The sequence below is a fragment of the Panicum virgatum genome, chromosome 6N, assembly GCF_016808335.1.
Source record: "Panicum virgatum strain AP13 chromosome 6N, P.virgatum_v5, whole genome shotgun sequence".
Lineage (NCBI taxonomy): Eukaryota > Viridiplantae > Streptophyta > Magnoliopsida > Poales > Poaceae > Panicum > Panicum virgatum.
The window spans coordinates 10,640,646-10,662,464 of NC_053150.1; the positions used below are offsets into that span (position 1 = coordinate 10,640,646).

The following is a 21,819-nucleotide window of genomic DNA, read 5'->3' on the forward strand; positions in this document are numbered from 1 at the left end:
CCTAGGGACCACAGCGGCGTTGCAGCCTGGACGGCGGTCTCGCTGTCGAGCGAGTGTTGGTCTTGCGGCGACTGGCAGGCGACTGATGCCGGCCGGTAGCGAGCTGGCGCAATGAATGGTGGCACGTCGCCGGCGCCCGTGCTGTTGCGGATTTGGCATTGAGAGCGTCGCTGTGCCATTTATCTGAGGTCGAATGGCTGCTTTTCTTTTCTTTTCATTTGTTTCTATGATTCTCACCATCAAGAAAATGTTTATCCAAAAGGTTTAAGGTTAACCGAGCAAGCTCGGTAACCTTATGATTTTTGTTCTCTCCCGGTTTACGCGTGGATCGATCGTTTCGTTTCTGGACGAAATTCCTGCATTCCAAACATGACCTGAGATACAGCACGGTGTTCTTTTCGGAACAATTCCCATGCTTGCATTCCAGCCGAGTTGTTGAAGGGACACATCAACACCAGATCACCTCAGGATCTATCGTGATCCGGCTCCATTGCCAAAAGGTGCAAGAAAACAACCGCCTCCCGTCGCGGCGCGGCTGCCCTCGCCGCCAGGTTACCCTCTGCATTTGCAGCCCTCCTTGCCCAACAGTCCACAGAGCCCTGTGCAGTTCGGTGTCTGCCTCTACCTCATTGAAAGTTAAGCCTTGAAAGTTAAGCAAAAACTGTTCAAAAAAAAATCTCGCAATGCCTACATGCTTTGCTTCTATTGTTTCAGTGGCTGTAATGATAGAGGGTTTGTTAGGGCTCCGTCTCCTGAGTTTGGATTATCTTGTAGCAGTTTTTTTGTTAAGTTTTTTTCTTTGAAAAACGATCATTTGGGAGAATTGGCGTTTTCTAATTTTTTTTTCACGAATGGATGCACGAGGTCACATATCCACGGTAGTTTTTGGGCTGAGATTTGGGTCCATATAGACAGCATGTCCAGCCGCGCTGTTTAGTGGGTTTTACAAGGGAATCATGGGCCTTTAGGCCTAAAAAACAGTGGGGAGAGAGGCCTCTCCTTGGGCTCCGCCACTTGCCGCTGGCCGGCCATGGTCGAGCTCCTGGAAGCTGGAGCTCAGGCCAGCGGAGCAGGAGCAAGGGGAGGAGACCGCGACGTGGCGGAATCGTCCTCCTGTGGTACGTGGAGTTCGTCTGCGATGGAAACTGGTGTGCGGGAGCGCCGGGTTGGCGGCGGCGGTGGAAACACGACGGCGCGGCAACGGCGCAGAGCCGGCGAAGCGGAAGGCCACGCGCTCGGCCGAGGAGAGCCTCGTCGTCGCAGCGGCACCGCGGTGCTGGGGCGCACCTTCCCAGCCGCCGCAGCGGCAACCAGAGGGCACCATCGGCGAGAGCGGCGGCGGCGGACATGGGGAACGAACGCCATGCCGCGCGGTGCGAGGGGCGCTAGTGCCGCTGGATCAGGTGCGCCTTCGCCGGATCCACCCATTCCCGCTCGTCGGCCGACCTCCTTCCGCCGCAGGTGATTGCCTCCATTCATATATACTAGAAATTGGCACTGATAAGCGGCCAAGGCTTTTCCAAGTTCCTTAGCCACTGCTGACCAAGATGCGTACAGGAGCTTCAAGTTTTGTACTAGTATTGTTTTATCTGCAAGACCAATATTCTCAAGTTGCGTCTCACTTTCTTTCCCTGTCGCTAGTGATCACACATGCGTTCAAACCAATCTACATTTGGTTTTCCACACCAGCTTGAACGCACCTCTCCTACTCTCTCCACTCAGTGCCTTTCGGCCTATTTATTCCAACATGTAACTGAAGGCTCTCATTCTTGACTAGAGTCAAATAAATCTTCTTGAGCGACTTGCCTACCTCGTTTTCCCTTGTATAGGACCAAATCCTCCACATCCTAGACCTGCATTGCATACCTCTTTTTCGCTGTCTCAGTCTTCGATATCATTGAACTCTCTTTAAGTTCTCATGTTGCCTCATTGTATGACTTTACCCTCGAGATATCGCTGCATACAAGGGATAAATGTCCATGTGTTCTAAGGTAGGTCCTTTACAGCTGCTAAGCTAAGTCTTTGCTTGTGATCCAAATAAAGTTCCTTTTTTTTTTGCCATTCATGTATGCTGTTATGTGTTGAATCTCCTCAACAGGGAAGGGATACAATGATGAATAAGTCTTAGCTTAAGGCACTCTCCAAAGCTAGCAGCATTGTATAAGCTGCACATAGAATCCTGTGATGTCACCCATGACCTATATTAGTGTATGAGGTCAGCAGTGACATATAGTTTCCTTAACTAGCAAGTATATCTGCTGTGTGGTAGCAGTAGTCAACTTAGTTTTTTCCACTTCAAGCAAGTAGTAAGTCTACATACTTGTAGCACTATAAATATGCCTCTTTGGGCTAGCAATGAAGTAAGCTTTTCTGCTTCTAAACTGTCATTTGGTACCAGAGCTAAAAAATTCTGAGACCTGTGCTCCTTGCCGTCTTGTCTTCTTCCCTGTCTTGCTGCTGAGAGAGTGAGGCGCCATGACTTCAGCTCCAGGCGATGTCCGGTTCCGCACCTATCGCCGCCGTTCCCCTTCTCCACCACACCGGCGTGGCAGAACGCAGAGACATACCAAAGAGGTGGTTGTCCAGCGCGTCGTGAAGGAAGCCAGCAGCACCCCTTACCCGCAGCTCACTCGCACAAACTATGAGGACTGGAGCCTCTTGATGCGGGTGAAGCTGGAGGCCAGAGGGTTATGGGATGCAGTGGAGCACGGCGATGCTGACCGGCAGGAAGACCGGATGGCTGTAGACGCCATCCTCTCTGCTGTGCCGGCGGAAATGATTCGGCCGCTGGCCAGCAAGCGCACAGCGAAGGAAGCTTGGGAGGCGATCAAGTCAATCCATGTTGGCTCTGACCGTGCAAGGAAAATGACCTTGCAGCGCCTCCGCCGCGACTGGGAGCTGCTCTCCTTCCGCGACGGCGAGCAGGTTGACGACTTCGCCCTACGCCTCTCCGGGATGATGAGCTCGCTCTCCATTTATGGTGAGCAAGTCTCGGAGCAGAACGCCGTCGAGAAGCTGCTCCGAGTGGTTCCAGACAAGTATGCGCAGATAGCTCTGTCTATCGTTACGCTACTTGACACCGACACACTCACCATTGAGGAGGTGACCGGGCGCTTGAAGATGGTGGATGAGCGCCCTGCAGCAACCTCTTCCTCGGCGGAACAACCTCAAGCGGGAGGCAAGCTGTACCTTACTGAGGAGCAGTGGGAGGCACGCTGGAAGGAACGCAACTCCGGTGAGGGGTCTTCTGCTGGAGGCTGGAGGACCACCCACACCGGCCATCACCGACCGCCACGCAAGCAAAAGAAGCAAAGTGGCTCAGGAGGATACAGGCCGCCCCGCCACGATTCCTCTCGCGATTCACCTCGCGATCAGAGGCAGTCCTATCGGTGCCTCAACTGCGGCAAATACGGCCATTGGGCCAAGGATTGCCGCAAGCCTCGCAGGGATCGGGCCAATCTTGCCGAAGAGGAAGATGATGGCCCAGCGCTGCTCATGGTGGAGGTCTGCGCACCGCCGGAGCAGAGCACTTTGCTCTGCTGTTCCAAAACAGAGGAGGCGGACGCTTCTTCACCAAAACAGAGCACCCCTGCTCTGTTCAAAATCCATCTGGAGGAACCTCGCGCCCAACTCCACCTCAACTCTGATGGCGACCGCCATGCTGATAGGTGGTACCTTGATACCGGCGCAACGAACCACATGACTGGCCGGCGAGATGTCTTCTCCGAGCTCGACCAAAGCATCACCGGCACGGTCCGCTTTGGCGATGGTTCGCTGGTGACCATTGAGGGCCAAGGCACGGTCGTCTTCTCCACCTCCAGCGGCGAGCAGCAAGCTCTGACAGGCGTCTACTTCATCCCGCGCCTGAAGAGCAACCTCATCAGTGTTGGGCAGCTTGATGAGAGTGATGCCACGGTGGAGATCAAGCGTGGGGTCATGCGCATTTGGGATCAGCATGAGCGGCTATTGGCCAGGATCGAGCGGGGCTGCAATCGGCTCTACACCCTGCACCTCGACATCGACAGGCCTCTATCCCTTGCTGCCCGCGCCGACGACAACGCCTGGAAGTGGCACGAACGCTTCGGCCACATCAACTTCAACGCCCTGCAGCAGTTGGCGAAGAAGCAGATGGTCTACGGCCTGCCAGCAATCGAGCACGCAGATCAGTTCTGCGACACTTGCGTCCTCACCAAGCAAAAGCGGACACCATTCCCGGCTCAGGCGAAGTTCCGCGCTGAGCACGCCCTCGACTTGGTTCATGGCGACATCTGTGGCCCCGTCACGCCTCCAACTCCCGGCGGCAAGAAGTATTTCTTGCTGCTAGTCGACGATTATAGCCGTTTCATGTGGCTGCTTCTACTGGAAGCGAAGAGCGACGCACCAGCAGCCATAAAAAGGTTCCAGGCTGCAGCAGAACTTGAAAGCGGGAGGAAATTGAAGATCCTACGCACTGACTATGGTGGGGAGTTCACCTCCCTCGAGTTTGGTGACTACTGCGCGGCGAAGGGGGTGCAGCGCCATCACTCGGCGCCATACTCGCCGCAGCAGAATGGCGTTGTGGAGCGGCGCAATCAGACCGTCATGGCGACGGCGCGCAGCCTGCTCAAACAACGCAGCATGCCCGCCAAGTTTTGGGGAGAAGCCGTGTCAACTGCTGTGTTCCTCTTGAACCGAGCGCCAACCAAGGCGCTCAATGGCAAAACGCCATATGAGGCATGGTACGGCAAGAAGCCGGCCGTAAGCTTTCTCCGCACCTTCGGGTGCTTGGCGTTCATGAAGAAGACGCGGCCTCATCAGTCCAAGCTAGAAGATCGCAGCACTGCTGTTGTCTTCATCGGCTATGAAGCTGGAACCAAGGCATACAGGGTGTTTGACCCTGTGTCCCAGCGCGTCCACATCACGAGAGACGTGGTGTTCGACGAGAAGAGGGGCTGGGACTGGAGCAAGATGGAAGAATCAGCAGATGGCGAGTGGCGGACCCAGGAGTTCACTGTCGAGTCAACCACCATGATGTATAATGCTCCAGCACCTGCTGCTCCAACACCAATAACAGCAGCATCACCGACTCCAACTGATGGGGGTGCAGAGCAAACAGCTCATACACCACCACCAGCGCCATCTGCAGCACCTATTGCAGAACAAGCTCCGGTGGAATTCGCCACACCACCACCTGATGCTGAAGACCAGCTTGATGCAGAGCACAGCGACACGCCTGTGCGCTTCCGCCGCCTGGACAATGTCCTTGGCGATGACGCACCACTGCCCGGCATGGCGGAGCGTGAGCTGGCTGAAGGTGAGCTGCACATGGTTTCATCACTGGAACCTGCATCCTTTGCTGAAGCAGAGAAGAAGTTGGAGTGGCAGCAAGCAATGAATGAAGAAATCAGGGCAGTCGAGGAGAACAAGACATGGCGGCTTGTTGAAATCCCACCAGGACATCGGCCAATTGGGCTCCGGTGGGTTTACAAGGTGAAGAAGGACGCTGCTGGCAACATTGTTCGCCACAAGGCCCGGCTCGTCGCCAAGGGATATGTGCAGCGCGCCGGCATTGACTTCGATGAAGTGTTTGCGCCGGTAGCCCGACTTGAGTCTGTTCGGCTCTTGGTCGCTACAGCTGCACACGCCGGCTGGTCACTCCACCACCTCGACATCAAGTCGGCTTTCCTCAATGGTGAGCTCCGAGAAGAGGTCTATGTCGAGCAGCCGCCGGGATTCACCATCAAAGGCAAGGAACACCTTGTCTATCGGCTGGACAAGGCCTTGTATGGCCTACACCAAGCACCACGCGCATGGAACATCAAACTCGATGCCAGCCTGCTGGAACTTGGTTTCAAGCAGTGTGCCTCTGAACATGGCATATACACACGTGGCTGCAGAGATCAAAGGCTCCTAATTGGGGTCTATGTGGATGATCTCATCATTACCGGCAGCAATCCAAAGGAGATTGAAAGATTCAAGGCAGAGATGAAGGCAAAATTCAAGATGAGTGACTTGGGACTGCTCTCCTTCTACCTTGGCATTGAAGTGAAACAGGAGAAGGACAAGATCACCCTATCTCAGTCTGCCTATGCTGCCAAGATCCTCACTGCTGGTGGAATGCAAGGCTGCAATCCCTGCATAGTGCCCATGGAGCCACGGTTCAAACTGAGCAAGGTTAGCTCAGCACCTACAGCAGATGCAACCTTGTACAGAAGCATTGTGGGGAGCCTGCGCTATCTCACACACACTCGACCTGACATCAGCTTTGCTGTGGGCTATGTCAGTCGCTTCATGGAAGTCCCAACAGCAGAACACCTTGCTGCTGTAAAGCGCATTCTGCGCTACCTAGCAGGAACTCTGTCCTATGGGCTCCAGTACAAGAAGGAAGAAGAAAAGGAGAACATGAAGCTGGTCGGCTACACTGATAGTGATATGGCTGGTGACATTGACACTCGCAAGAGCACGAGTGGCTGCATCTTCTTCCTCGGCAGCTGTCCTATCAGCTGGTACTCGCTAAAACAGCGAGTTGTGGCACTCTCCTCATGTGAGGCAGAGTACATTGCAGCCACATCTGCTGCCTGCCAAGGCATTTGGCTGTCAAGGCTGCTCGGGGAGCTCCAAGATGAAGAACCTGCTCCCTTTGAGCTAAGGATGGACAACAAAGCAGCAATCGAGCTGTGCAAGAATCCTGTCTTCCATGAGCGCAGCAAACACATCGACACAAGATACCACTTCATCAGGGACTGTGTTGATCAAGGGAAGACAAGGGTGAGCTACATCAACACTAAAGATCAGCTAGCTGACATCCTAACCAAGGCATTGGGAAGGATCCAATTTGAAGAGCTGCGCAGCAAAATTGGCATGATCAAGATTGCAAAACTAGAAGAAACCAAGACTTAGGGGGTGATTGATGAATAAGTCTTAGCTTAAGGCACTCTCCAAAGCTAGCAGCATTGTATAAGCTGCACATAGAATCCTGTGATGTCACCCATGACCTATATTAGTGTATGAGGTCAGCAGTGACATATAGTTTCCTTAACTAGCAAGTATATCTGCTGTGTGGTAGCAGTAGTCAACTTAGTTTTTTCCACTTCAAGCAAGTAGTAAGTCTACATACTTGTAGCACTATAAATATGCCTCTTTGGGCTAGCAATGAAGTAAGCTTTTCTGCTTCTAAACTGTCATACAACAGATCCTTGAATCCTGATGGCGGAGATTGTCAGGTCTGCAGTTGTCCAGGAGACAGTAAGCCAAATCATCACTAATCTGGTTCAAAGTTATGAGGAGAAAGAGGAATCAAATGCGAACAGAAACTTGGAGAGGCTAGAGATGGCACACATCAGGCTGGAGGCTGCTCTTGAGACTTCAGAAAAGTGGCAGATCACTGATGCGTCCTTGTTGCGTTGGCGCAGGAAGCTAAAGCGTGCTGCCCAAGAGTGTGATGACACTCTGCATAAATGCAAACAGAGGATCCTAGATGACGAAGAGATAGAAAAGAGGGTGAGAGATTCCCCATTTCCTGTACGTATAGCACATACTACTAAGTCATTTGTTTTCTCCATCTTTAGCCCCAACAAAGACGAGTCAAACATTTCCGTTGTTCGAAGATTTGAGTGGTTTGCAGATGGTGGTAGTGAGTTTCTGAGATTAGTAGAGCTTGGTGGCACACCCAATTGTCACATGCCCTTTGACCCTCTTATCAGGCACCTTCTTACAGGCAAGAAACTGCAGCACAGAATCATTCGAGCAAACAAGTGCCCTTTGTTTCTACAGTTGGTTCCCTTTATTACTGCAGAGCATCGAATAGAGGCTAGACTCATCTTTATTCAGACAGATGGTAATGTATCGGAGGATGACTTTTTCCTTTCTATAATGCTACAGCTTTCAGAGAGTACAGACATAGTAGGGACTGCAATTAAGTGCCTACAACCGTATGCCCCTCTTTTCAAGTCTACAGTTGAAACTGTTAGAAAAGAACTTATACAACAAGCTACAGAAGACTTCTCATGGGTGCCACATGTCGATACGCATCACAAAGAACATTGGGATAATGTTCACAGCTTTGGCACTGATTGGTTTCGCCTGAACCCATTGTGTTGCAAGCAGAATGATCAGCACAAGTTCTATCATGGATTCATGGTAGAAAGTTAAACACATCAAGTTTACCAGACGTCTCTTTAGAACCAGTCATTGAAGTACATCTGCAGTGCCATATCTCGCTCTCAGAGAGCAGCCAGCATAGGTCCTTACTGTTCGATACAAAAAATTCTCTACAAGATTCTCCATATCTGAAATTTGGGCTCCTTTTGACGCCCCATGGATATTTAGAAGACATCCTACTTGTGGATAAAAGTCCTGCAATACCAGCATTCTACAGCAAGGAGCAGCATTGCTTGCATACAGACTTCACCTTTGGCCAACTTGGAGAGATCATACTGCCAAAGGCAATAGATTACTTCTGCAAGAATGACGAAGCGACAGTCTACCAAATGCTTTGGAAACCAAAACATGGCGCTGCATACATTCAGGTTGAGAAGGCAAGCATGAACTCACGAAGAACAAGCATGAGAACATGGGGAAATTTCCGGGGACCTAGGAAAGGAAAGATGTTGCAATGGCATGATCAAGAGATAGGGAGACAGACAAACACGATCTTTCAATTTCTCAACCTGTGGGTTGCACATGCGCCTGTCCAGCTGCAAGGCTCGATTGTGGACTGGATTCAGAAAGAAAAGGAAAGTCAGTTAGCAGCATCGCAACTACATCTGAAATTCTAAACCATCTAGCATGGATGGATAAGGGAAATCAGAAATACAAGACTGGAAATGGGATGTTCTAGGGAACACATCAATATTTGCAGTTACTATTCATGCTGGGCACAACTATGCCAGAAACATAAAAGTCCTATGTCGTGAGAGCAAAATCTTTGCAAGAAGGTTGTGAAGTTACATCTCAGCACTCTTTTCTGTTGCCTAATAAAGTTACAATTAGAGGTACTAAGTTGTACACTAGGGACTTGTGCATGTATAGCCCATCAATCATTTTTAGTTTTCGTGTGGTGTCGCTTGTTTCTCGCTATCTGATCTCATTTATCAAAATGTAATTTATCTTTCAGCGTCTGTAGTGTAGTTATTTTTTCCTTGAGAATTTTAAGTGGGTGGATATGTTACCATGTAATATCACCATTTTAGAGCAAAATATAAGGATAGCAATCTATTGTGACTTGTATATACCTCTCTTTATAGCTGATAATCGCATCCTGTACAGTTTGTACATGTAAACTTTATTTGACTGGGAATTTCTCGATTTTATATCCTCTGCAGTCTGTACCTGATGATTTCAGAATGAAGATAGAATCCCAATCATGGTTCTGGCATGGTGCTTCTGCGTCGTCCTAGTCCTGTATGTGACTACACTGTCAATGCCCAATGCCCAATGCACACCATGTCACCAACTCTCTACTCTACTTAATATGCTGAATCACCAGCACATTTGCACAATTCTGATGCAGTGAGATCGTGATCTGCCCTGCCCATTAAAGATTATGTGTTTCTCAAATTGAAAAATACAGCACACACTACTGTCGTTTGTCGATCATAAAGTAGTCAAGCATCAAACTATTTTTTTGTTGCATATAAATTATGGAAAGAGAATATGAATCGTGCAATCAGGAACTTGTAATTTAGAATCAGGAAAAGAAACAAGATGATTGTGTGCACTGAAATATCAGCATGTTCAAATCCTAGGAGGCTTTGTATTTTGGCCCAACTAAGAGACGGAAACTCAAGCTATTGAGTTATTGATAGGAAAAAGTCCGTTTTATCTCCTAGAATTTAGGCTGAGTCCACGTTTTCTCTCTAGACAATAAAACCGTCCGACTGGAATCCTCGGAATCATGATACTGGGCACGTGACCTTCTTTCGGCAGTTTTTCTCTTTTTTATTTTATGTTTAATTTGGCTAAATATTTGAAAACTTATATTAAATAACAACAAAAATCATAAAATAGAAAATCCATTTTTTTACTCTACATGAGTAGATCTATGGAGTGAACATATGATATAATATAATTTAGTAAAAAATTCTTGTACTTTTAAATACATATTTTTCTATAATTAATTTATAGCTATAGTTTTCGTGATCCAATTATGATGATGGACTAATCATTATATGTTTTGAGTTGTAGTAAAAATTTCATACTCATTGAATCATATATGCTTGAATTATAGATTCAGAAGTTTAATTCCAAGGTACTCCCTCCTTCCCTATTTATAAGGCATACACGTATATCAAGATTCAAACCTTGTCATCTTTGACCAATAATTTGACTATTAAATTTTTATTTTTATAATGCAAATTTCATATGATTGGATTCATAATCAAATATATTTTACAATGATTATAAGTTTATAATCAAAAGTGATATAATATATGATAAATAAATAGTCAAAGTGTTGTTTAGAAGACCGTGTCATGTTCCACCATGCCTTATAAACGGGGAAGGAGGGAGTATATTAGAAACTCTTCAGTTTCTCAAGCATATATGATCCAATGAGGATCGAATTTTTTACTACTCCCTCCGCCCCAAAAAAACAAGTCCTAGGATTCAAAATTTGTCCCAAAAAATAAGTCATCTTACTCTATTTAGAAAGTGCATGTGCATGCAATAATCAATTAGTGTCAAATATGGATAATAAATAAGAGCAAACATGATCATTTACCTTCTTATTAATTTGTCCTAGAATTCGTAGGATGACTTGTTTTTTTGGGACATAGCTCAAGCATATAATGATTAGCCCACCATAAAAATTTCAACTTAATTGGATCACCGAAACTATAGCTATGAATTAATTACAAAAATAATATATATATATAAAAGTATAACAATTTTTTTAATAAATATCATATATTCACTGTATAAAGCTACTCGTTTGGAGTCCAATAAAATTATATTTTTATTTTATGATTTTTTTGTTACTTACTATAATTTTAAAGCTTCATCTAAAAATAAATATGAAAGAAAAATAGAAAAACTATCAAAAGAAAAGGAGGTCATTGGCCTGGTACTGTGAGTCTGAGTTTTTTTATAGGAAGGAAACATGGACTCGGCTCAAAGTTCAGCAGCTGAAAACGACTTTTTCCTAATTCGTAGTACAAGTATTGCCGCTGCTGCGAACCAAGGTTCAGGAAGCGTGAAAAATTCCGGCCGCAACTGCCGAGGCCCGAGGCTGAGGCGGTATTCAACGCATCTTGCAGCCGGTCTCCCCCCGACGGCGCTCGGCCATGATGCTGTCGGGACGCCTTCTTCTCGCTGGGCTCCTGCGCTCAGCCTCCACCGCTTCCTCCGCTCCACGAATGCCAAAGGTGAGACCTTCTTCTTCTATGGTTTCCGCATCTTTTTCTTTGCCCCTGTGTGATTTTGCAAAGGTTTCCCTTTGTCGCGTCGATGCGGTGCTGCCCGATAGCTGAGAGTGAGAACGAATCTGGATCTGCGCTTTCGAGGGAGAGACTTGCCAAAATGGCCAATCTTGATCCGCCAACATGCCTACAGTAACTGCGAATCTGCGATGTAAATAGCTAATGGGAAATATTAAAAAAAAGCTAACGGGAGCATTTTGCATCTCCACCCTGCAGAGTTGCACCAGGTCCTGGAATGTACACCGCAGCTTAAGTGCCCTAGTAGAAACGAAGCATATCTTTCCTCAATTGCAGAGTCATTGCAATAAAATGCTTGCTCCGAATGGGGCCTGACAAATGCTGTTCCATTGTTCGAAACTGCAACACAAATTGGTTCATTTATCTGCTCCAGTAGCAAGCAGTGGCGGAACCAGCTAGGCTATATGCCTTGGACTACCCTAAATTTTGAGATGTTCTCTTTCACCTTTGCAGCATCACTGATACTTCACCGTGTTCTACTCTTAATAGTTAGTGGTCCTGTTTCATTGATATGAGCATTTTAGCATGAGGAGGTATCGTATTTAGTTATCAATTCTTGGTTTTCGTTCGATTTCACTGATTTGTCAGTATAAGCAGTTTAGCTGTTGGATTATCCTTCTATGTTAGATCCTGTTAATATCGTCTGTGCAGTTTGCATTCCTTTTGCTAGTGCACCAAAGCAATGTGTTGACTTCCTCCCTGTAACAACTAAGCAACTTACAAGGAAGACTATTTCTTTCAGGCTCGAAGGAATATTGACAGATTTAGGCCTCTAAAAGTGTTCATTTCTTTGACATATACTAGGTGATTTTTCCGCACATTGTTGCGGGATTTGAGGAAACTTTTTGATAAATTATAACTAAATAATATAAAATATTTTTAAATAAAAGAGTAAGGAGAATATGCAACATTGCAATATAGTACTTAGTTCGAGTTTGCCGAAAATATGATGAATAAAAGAAACTTATCATAGAGCTAATGAACACATAAATGAAATTTATAAAATAGAACTAATATTCATATAAAAATAGATAAAATATTGCTTTAACACAGTGATAATCTTGGTTTAGAGATGTAATCTTGGTAGCGGTACATATGCGTCAACATCTAACAACCCATTCATATTATAAAATAGACCTTTTACTAATCAAATAAAATAACAAAATTCACATTAATGTATATATATATATAATGAAGGTACAAATAAATAAAATTATATGTATATTAATAGCTACATGTCACCATCTGCTAACAAATAGAGAGAAACAATATTAGTTGAGTAAAGATACATATAGATCGAGAAATATATTAGTACCGGTAGAGCAAGAAAGTGATGAAATTAAGATTGTAAAACTCTGCGAATCAACCAAATATGTAGTGCTTGGATGAAAATAATTTGATATAAATGATACATATGTAGATATTACATTAAAACTATGTGAGTCATGTTTTGGATTACAAATATTTTGTGCTCAAGCATCGAAGCACTCTACCGCTTTGGGTTACGTCGAGCAGAACAGATGCCGCGTTGCACGTCTCCACCAAGGCCAGGCTTCCCAGGTCCGTCCCACCTCGGTCGTCCTGCCTCGAGCAGCAACCATCGACCACCGGCTTGCTCCACCAGTCCAGTGCCACCGCCACACTCGCTGCTGCCCAGCGGCAGCCCCTTGCCGCTGTCGCGGGCCCTTGCTCGCGTAGTCGTGCTACCCAGGAGAGCGGCGTGTGCCGACACAAAACAGCTGAGTAAATTAGTTAATTTGTGGACGGTGCATGCAACAACAGGAGGCCATCACTGTTACTGGTCTTCCCAGCAGCAGTAGGGGCAGTCTCCGCGCCGGTCCTTGCCCCAGAGGCCTCCGGCGGCAGCTGGTGTTGTCGCAGCCGTCGCCTTTTTATCGGGAGGAAGAGATCATCTAAGAAGAGAAATGCGAAGGGAGTTACCGAGTTGAAGTGGGCTGCCTGGGAGAATATATATATATACACTCCAGTGAATGAAAAGAAGATAAATGGACAGACCTTTAAGATTTAGTGGTGGAGACAGTTAATTCCTACTGCTCATGAGTGTTCCTACTGCTCATGAGTGCTAGTTTAGTGGTGGAGGCATAATTGTTAGTTTAGTGGTGGAGGCACTTTCCACTTCTCATAATTGCTAGGCAGATCGTATGGCCATGATCTAATTGTGTGCTTAAGATCAGACGGCTGAAACAAAATCGATGATGTGGCTTAACGTGGTTACAGAGAAATCATAATTAATGACTTGTAGTGGGGATCACCTATATAGGTTTTATAGATTAGCTACCAGAGAAGTGAAAAACTGGAAATCCTTATCCACTTGCTACAACAACACAGCTACCAGAAAACTGGAAATCCATACCCACATGCTGCACCAACACCCTGCAGTTAACACAAGTTTGGTTATGTTTACAATGCAGTTCAATTGCCATTCAAATTAAATCCACATGTATGCACGCAAGTCAAATGTTTCCAGTATCCTAAATTTACTGTGCAATGCTTTGACACTATGTTCTTCACTTCTTGCTTCACAGAATATGGGCTGTTGGGATAAATTTACTGGGAGTTCATGTTATTCTCACAGCAACAATACTTCCAGTAAAGCAAGGCTGACAGCTAAGGTAGATATGGTCATATGGACTCCTTTCTCATGATGCTATGTCAATTGTTTTATTCTTATTAAGCATGATGTTTCTTCTTTCTTTTTTCGATAAGGGAGTCTATTGATCTTAGTCCATTACATCAAGATGATACTTATGCATGAATTAGAGGCGGTAATCCTATTGAGTTCATATTAAGGCAAACAACTGGATAGTTTCTGTTGCTGAATAGTCATGTTGCTCTTGTCTGAACTATGCAAAGTTTGGGACCCACAAAACGGCAATTGCTTACTGTATATGTACCATAATTCTGGCCTCCTAATGAAACCATTCCTTTTTCTGTGTAGTAGGAGCAGCTAGACCCCTTAGCGCTGATTAAAGATGAAGTCTCTGAAGTAACAGATCGATTGCGTTCAATGGTGGTTGCTGAGGTGCATAGTTAAATTGCAATCTTCACTTGAATTATGTTGTACAATGACACTTTCACCCCTTTTTTTTTCTATATCATGAAGTACTGTTAAACTACATCATCCACCTCTTCGCAATAGCTTAAACTTTTAGGTGAACTATTCGACACATTAAACTCAGTAGGCAGTACATGTGTTATTGCCACAGGTTCCTGAACTGACATCAGCAGCTGGATACTTCTTCAAAGCTGGAGCTGAAGGGAAAAGAACTTGTCCTACCGTAAGACCAGACTTCATAATGTGTTTTTTTTCTTATCATTATACCATATATACCTACTGTTTTTTTTTTCATACGCATGAGTATACGTAACCTACTCATTCAGTTTCATCATTGTAAGTTCCTGATCATTATATTTCAGGTTCTACTATTGATGGCTTCAGCTATGGAAATGACTGATGACTTAGAGAATAGACCTCGTGCAAGGCAAATGCGTGTTGCTGAGATAACTGAAATGATTCATGTACACATCCTAGACATATTATTTCATTGGACTCTCTAAAACCTTCAGAAAAAATTTATTTTGATGACTTTTCTTCTCCCTTGCATCTTAGATATCAAGCCTTATTCATGATGATGTTTTGGATGATGCTGATACTAGGCGTGGCATGGACTCATTGAACTTCACAGTGGGGAAGAAGGTAATATCATATATTTTTTCTATAATGGCTCACTTGTTTAAGAAGAGGGAATCCCATCTTGTGACGTTTTGTAGTGGACAACACTCGAGCCAGATCGACTTTATCCTTGCTAGGAGGGAGGATAGACGTGATTGCTTAGATTGTAAGGCGATACTTGGGGAGTGTGTTGTCCCTCAACACAAGCTTATGGTGGCGGACTTTCGTCTTCGGGTACGTGTCCACCGGGACAAACGTGCCAAGATTGTGAGAACAAAGTGGTGGAAGCTTAGAGGGGAAGCGGCACAAGCGTTTAAGGAAAGGATGCTAGGTGAGGGGCCTTGGGAAGAAGGAGAAGACACAGATAACATGTGGCTAAAGATGGCAACATGTGTTCGGAAGGTGGCCTCAGAGATGTTTGGCATGAGTAGGGGAGGCAAACAGGAGGGGAAAGACACCTGGTGGTGGAATGACGAGGTGCAAAGGGCTATTAAGGAGAAGAAGGAGTGTTTCAAGCGTCTCCACCTTGACAAGAGTGCAGCCAACATCGAGGGCTATAAATTAGCGAAGAGGGTTGCAAAGCGAGCTGTGAGTGTAGCAAAGGGTAAGGCGTATGATGACCTGTATCAGCGGCTAGACACGAAAGAAGGGGAGAAGGACATTTATAGGATGGCTAGGATCCGCGAGCGGAAGACAAGGGACATCAACCAAATCAAATGCATCAAGGATGGGACAGATCGACTACTAGTGAAGGATGAGGAGATCATGGATAGATGGAGAGAATACTTCGACAAGTTGTTTAATGGGGAGAGTGAGGGCCCTACCCTTGAGTTAGATGACTCTTTTGACGATACCAACAGACATTTTGTGAGGAGAATTCAGGAGGTAGAGATCGGGGAGGCTTTGAAGAGGATGAAGGGAGGTAAACCGATGGGCCCTGATGGTATCCCCATTGAGGTGTGGAGATGCCTAGGAGACAGAGCAATAGTATGGTTAACTAAGTTTTTTAATCTCATTTTTCGGTCAAATAAGATGCCGGAAGAATGGAGGAGAAGTATATTAGTACCTATCTTAAAAAACAAGGGCGGTGTTCAAAATTGTACTAACTACCGTGGGATTAAGCTGATGAGCCATACGATGAAGCTTTGGGAGAGGGTTATCGAGCATCGCCTAAGAAGAGTGACAAGTGTGACCCAAAATCAATTTGGGTTCATGCCTGGAAGGTCAACTATGGAGACGATTTTCTTAATACGACAATTGATGGAGAGATATAGGGAGCAGAAGAAGGACTTGCACAGTCTTCATTGACCTCGAGAAGGCATATGACAAAGTACCGAGAAATGTCATGTGGTGGGCCTTGGAGAAGCACAAAGTCCCAACTAAGTACATTATCCTCATTAAAAATATGTATAAGGATGCGGCGATGTTTGTCCGGACATGTGATGGCTACACCACTGACTTTCCTATTAACATAGGCCTACACCAGGGGTCAGCATTGAGCCTTTATTTATTTGGTTTAGTGATGGATGAGGTCACAAGGGATATACAAGGTGAGATCACTTGGTGTATGCTCTTTGCTGATGATGTGGTGTTAGTTGACGAGAGTAGGGCAGGGGTTAATAGAAAGTTAGAGCTGTGGAGACGCACGTTAGAGTCGAAAGGGTTCAGACTTAGTAGGACCAAGACCGAGTACATGATGTGCGATTTCAGCGCGACTAGGCATGAGGGGGGAGACGTTAGTCTAGATGGGCAAGTGGTGGTGTAGAAGGATACTTTTCGGTATTTAGGATCGGTGCTACAAAAGGATGGCGACATTGATGAAGATGTTAGGCATAGAATTTCAGCTGGCTGGTTGAAATGGCGGCAAGCTTCTGGCATCCTTTGTGACAAGAGGGTGCCACAAAAGGTAAAAGGCAAGTTCTATAGGACAACAATTCGTCCGGCGATGTTATACTATGTTGAATGTTGGCCTACAAAAAGGTGACATGTCCAGCAACTGAGTGTAGCAGAGATGCGGATGTTGCGGTGGTTTTGCGGGCACACAAGGAGGAATAGAGTCCGGAACAAAGTTATTTGGGATAGGGTCGGGGTGGCACTAATTGAGGAGAAACTTACCCAGCATCGGCTGAGATGGTTTGGACATGTCCAACGAAGGCCTCCTGAGACGCCGGTGCGTAGTGGAGTTCTTGAGCGGGTCGATAATGTAAAGAGGGGTAGAGGTAGACCTAAACTGACTTGGGATGAGTCGGTTAAGAGAGACCTTAAGGATTGGAATATCTCTAAAGAGATAGTTTTGGATAGGAGCGCTTGGAGACTAGCTATCAATGTGCTTGAACTTTGAACTTATTTCTTTCGGGTTTCATCTCTAGCCTACTCCAACTTGTTTGGGAAAAAAGGCTATGTTGTTGTTGTTGTTGTTGTTGTTGTGGCCCACTTGTATATTTAGAACAGGAAAAAAGGTTAGTACTTATTGTAAACATAAAAATAATGGAAAAGGAAATCCAAAGGATCTCATTTTAAATTTGTCTTGTTAAATGTGGACAGATAATCATGTGGAAATCAATTGCTGTTCAGTAGCTCCATTGATGTATTTTATTTTAGACATTTTGTAGTTCTTAGGGACCAAGATATCAACAATTTCTTATTTAATGCGCAAGCAAACCTAGTTTTCTGTTTCTTACCTCTGAAAACAAATAATCACAATGGTTGTATCTGTTTATTCACCACATCTACATCTCATAAGTATCGACCATATTCTTCTAAAAGAAATAAAATGGAGCAACACCAAGCCATGCTGTAAACTTTGCAAAATGCAAGTCAAAACTATACCTTGTATCATATTCACAATACCTTCAAAACAGTTAGTAAAGCTGATGCTTACTTGCAGCTTGCAGTGTTGGCTGGTGATTTTCTACTTTCCAGGGCATTTTCTGCTGCTGCATCTCTTGACAATACTGAGGTGTGACATTTCTCCTTTGTAAAGGCCAACAAATTATATCAAATTATATTGGGGCCTTGGCGTTCTTGCCCCTGTTTTGAAGTGAAATGGTGATTTTGCCCCTATTTTTTGAACTTTGCGAATGTACCCTTGCTTTTTGGAAACGAAGGAAGCGTTTGCCCCTATTCTGTGAAAGCCAGTTAACGGTGTTAAAATTGCTATGAAAAGACCAATTTGCCTTTGCAGGTTTGCCCCTACTATTATGCTGACCACGCCTGCTCCTCCCCTGCTACCGCCGGCTGCTCCTCCACCACCCTGAAATCCGTCGCCACTGCAATCCCTCCCCTGCAGCACGACCACGTGCCCCTTATGGGCTGGGGCCATATGTGCTGCCCCAGTGGGTCCTCATGCACCTCGGCCCATGGTGGCCTTTACACGCACGCCCACCTCTCACATGCGTTGGACACTACTGCCCAGCCTGCTGCAACCGGTCCGCACCAGCTCGCCCGCCCGCGCTGGCTCCCCGCGCCAGGGTCGCCGCGCGCATGAACCGGGCCCGGCCTGCACTCTCCCCTGCGCCCGCGGCGTCCTCCCTGCTAGGGTTAGTGTACGGGATGAGAATGGTGGGTCTGGAACCGGGATGAGAAAGGAGAGAGATGTGGACAGGGTTGAGGGTACCAAGGTCTTTTCCCATTGCTCTGAGTTTTTCTCCAATTTATTTTAATTATTTTAGTGGGCATACAACTAACGGTGTTAAAAGTAGGGGTAAACGGAGCCTTCATTTCAAAAAAGCGGGGGTAAAATTGCACAACTCAAATAATGACGGCAAAATCACCATTTGAGTTCCATACAGGGGCAAGAACACCAAATTCCCAATTATATTATTGACCGTTATCTTTGTTCAGTTCTGTTGGGAATGTTGCTGTCTAGGATAAAATAGATTTAGTGGATGCTGAAAAATTGGCACACAAATAACAAAACTGCTTTAGTTTTTAGCATGTGAGGTGCCATGACACTCTGCATCTTTATCCATTTCTTCCAACATCAGATTTGTCAGTTCCTTTCCAGTCTGTATCTTTTACATGCTTATATCATCAAGGTACTGAAATTATTTTTAATGCTGCAGGTTGTATCATTACTAGCAACTGCTGTAAATAATCTTGTTACTGGTGAGCTTATGCAGATGTCAATAACTCCAGCACAGCGCTGCAGGTATCCAATTCATTTTCTTATTTTTCTTGCATCAAGCTATTCTCGAGTGCTGGAGTTTTACTCATAAACTTCGATAAGGTTGAGGTGTGATGTTGGGTACCAATGAGGTGGTATCAGATTAGTGCCATGAATATGCTACTACCCTCAGTTGATTCTTAAAGTCTTCATTTTTGGTTGGGATATGTGTGCAAGTAGCTGTTTAGCTTGCAGTGGATATGTACCAGTATTACTTTTCATCAATTATCATCAATGATTCAAAGTCCAAGAAAAATGTTCACTATTATGATGATGCCCATCACAATTAAATAGATCACTGGTGCTAACTATCTACAAAAACTTGGGATAACCTCATTCTGGGATCAAGCAGATTAAAGAAACAATAGGAATGCTAGATGGGTTCATCAAGCCATAATAAACAACCCAACACTTTCTGATATTTTACTTTAGTGACACCTGTTCATTTATGCTTGTACAGCATGGACTATTATTTGCAGAAGACATACTACAAGACAGCTGCTTTGATTTCAAACAGTTGCAAAGCTATTGCTGTCCTCGCTGGTCAAACGACAGAAGTACAAGCTCTTGCTTATCAGTATGGCAGACACTTGGTGTGTTGTATTTTTCCTTACCAAGAAGCTGTTGCTATTTTTTGCTAACCATGAACTGATAAATGGCCTACATTCCCTCTGCCAGGGCATAGCATATCAGTTGATCGATGACATCCTTGATTTCACAGGCACAACAGCTTCACTAGGCAAAGCCTCCTTGTCTGATATCCATCAAGTAATACAGTTATTCACTCAATATTTCCTTAACAGTATAGTATTTTACCTTTTCAGATATAAATAACATGTAGGGAATTATATTTGCCCTGTATGGACAGGGAATTGTGACAGCTCCCATGCTGTTTGCGATGGAAGAGTTCCCCGAACTGCATGAGATTGTTGAGCAGGGATTCGATGACCCTGCAAATGTTGAGATGGTTTGTATTGAAAGTGTACATTTCTTTGTTCCCAGTACTATGCTTTCAAATATTTGGGTTGTGAAATGTTCATAACTTGTCCTGTAGGCCCTCAAATACCTTTCGAAAAGTCAGGGAATCGAGAAGACAAGGTTACTTGCTGCTGAACATGCAAAACTGGCTGCGGACGCTATTGATGGTCTTCCTGAGAGTGAGGACCAAGTCATCCTTAACTCGAGGCAAGCGCTCAAAGATCTTACTCAAAAGTTCATGAGAAGAACAAAGTGAATTGGTGAAGCAGAAAGTGTAAAATTGGTTAAACATGCAAAGTGAATTGGTGAAGCAGAAAGTGTAAAATCGGTCAAACATGCCTGCAGGCAGTAGAATTACGCATCGTGCATGTTTTTGTTGCTGAACAGTTTGTTATGGTGACTGATGAATTTCACGAGGTTTGGGACAGGAGTTTTACCTCTCTTTTCCCTCCATTTTTCTCAGCAGCAAAACTGTCCAACCTTGATGAAACCATTCATCTATATTATTGCAGATTGCATGATGATAATAGCAGAGTTGCCTTAAGAGCATGTAGATACCGAAAAAACATTTCTCTGTGAATAATTGGAGTAAAACATTCAGATAAACATAACTTGCAGACCCATTCATCTGCCAAAAATTACTACAGAAACCACACAAACTGTAGGAAAGATCATTCAGTATTCAAAGACCTAGCCTAACCTCGCAAACTAAAAACTAGAACGCCAATTCGATGTTGCTGTACTAACTGAATGCCGACCGTTAACGTTAAGCCACATCAGTTTGTCAATAGCACACCGGAGTCATCCCTGCAGGAAAATGACATAGCCCAGACGTGCAAATTGCAAACTTCCAGACTAGGACAGAGACTTATGACTTCAGCAAACCCCTCATCGTTCTGTAGGACTTTTTTTTTAATCAACATCGTTCAGTAGGACTTGGGATGAATTGATCAGAGATGGAAGTAATAAAAACAAAAAAGATTGTGTCATCACAGGTCTCCTTTTGTGTAGTCTCGACCTTGGGCTTCTCTTGGGCTGTGGCTCAGCAAACGGGCTTTACAGCTGCGGTTTTTTCTTTTTTATATTTAAAAAAAATTAAAATTTCAAAAATATATGTCCGTTTTGGAAAATTTCAAAAATATACCCCGGTCGCCCTATGGGGGGACGACAGGGCTCAAATGTAATTTTTTTTCTTCAAATTTGCAACGAAGTCCCTGGAAAAAAAAGAGGGGGTTGTCGCCCCCCAAAGGGCGACAGGCCCCGTCGCCCACCCCTCGGGCGACCAACCAGTGGGCCTAGCCTACAGGCGCCAGGGGGCCGGTCGCCCCTCCTGCGGGCGATAGGGGGGGCCTGTCGCCCCCCCCCCCCCCCCCGCGGGCGACCGGGTCAGGCCGCCTATATAAGGCCTCCCCCTCATTCCCTCCTCTCATTTGACCTCAAAAAATCGAAAAAAAATCCAGAAAAAAGAGAGGGGTGAGAAGAAGGAAAGCGGCGAAGCTCTGCCGAATTCCGCACTTGTGATCTACCGGTAACTTCCGTATAAATTCGTTGATATTGTATAACAATTT

At 45.3% G+C, this 21,819-nt stretch overlaps 2 protein-coding genes across 5 annotated transcripts; both read left to right on the forward strand.

The window, feature by feature from the left end:
* The first annotated feature begins 988 nt into the window (after positions 1-988).
* On the forward strand, positions 989-9,290 carry LOC120677825. Of its 3 annotated transcripts, none has more exons than XM_039959031.1 (3): positions 989-1,461; positions 2,099-2,105; positions 7,163-9,290. In XM_039959031.1, exon 3 carries the CDS (start codon positions 7,186-7,188, stop codon positions 8,128-8,130), a length of 945 nt encoding a protein of 314 aa, XP_039814965.1. In that variant the 5' UTR covers positions 989-1,461; positions 2,099-2,105; positions 7,163-7,185; the 3' UTR covers positions 8,131-9,290. The 3 variants fall into 3 exon arrangements, with proteins under 3 accessions (XP_039814965.1, XP_039814964.1, XP_039814962.1); XM_039959028.1 differs by having other exon boundaries at positions 990-1,991; XM_039959030.1 differs by having other exon boundaries at positions 989-2,111; positions 7,169-9,290.
* A 1,815-nt stretch (positions 9,291-11,105) lies between these two features.
* LOC120677824 (solanesyl-diphosphate synthase 1, mitochondrial-like) lies at positions 11,106-20,778 on the forward strand. 2 transcript variants are annotated; one of them, XM_039959026.1, is made up of 12 exons: positions 11,106-11,342; positions 13,961-14,047; positions 14,377-14,457; positions 14,642-14,713; positions 14,853-14,954; positions 15,046-15,132; positions 17,996-18,067; positions 19,173-19,258; positions 19,734-19,866; positions 19,952-20,041; positions 20,142-20,240; positions 20,328-20,778. In XM_039959026.1, the coding sequence occupies exons 1-12, from the start codon at positions 11,262-11,264 to the stop codon at positions 20,505-20,507; spliced, it is 1,170 nt and encodes a 389-aa protein (XP_039814960.1). In that variant the 5' UTR covers positions 11,106-11,261; the 3' UTR covers positions 20,508-20,778. The 2 variants fall into 2 exon arrangements, with proteins under 2 accessions (XP_039814960.1, XP_039814961.1); XM_039959027.1 differs by having other exon boundaries at positions 11,113-11,342; positions 14,374-14,457.
* Positions 20,779-21,819: the final 1,041 nt, after the last annotated feature.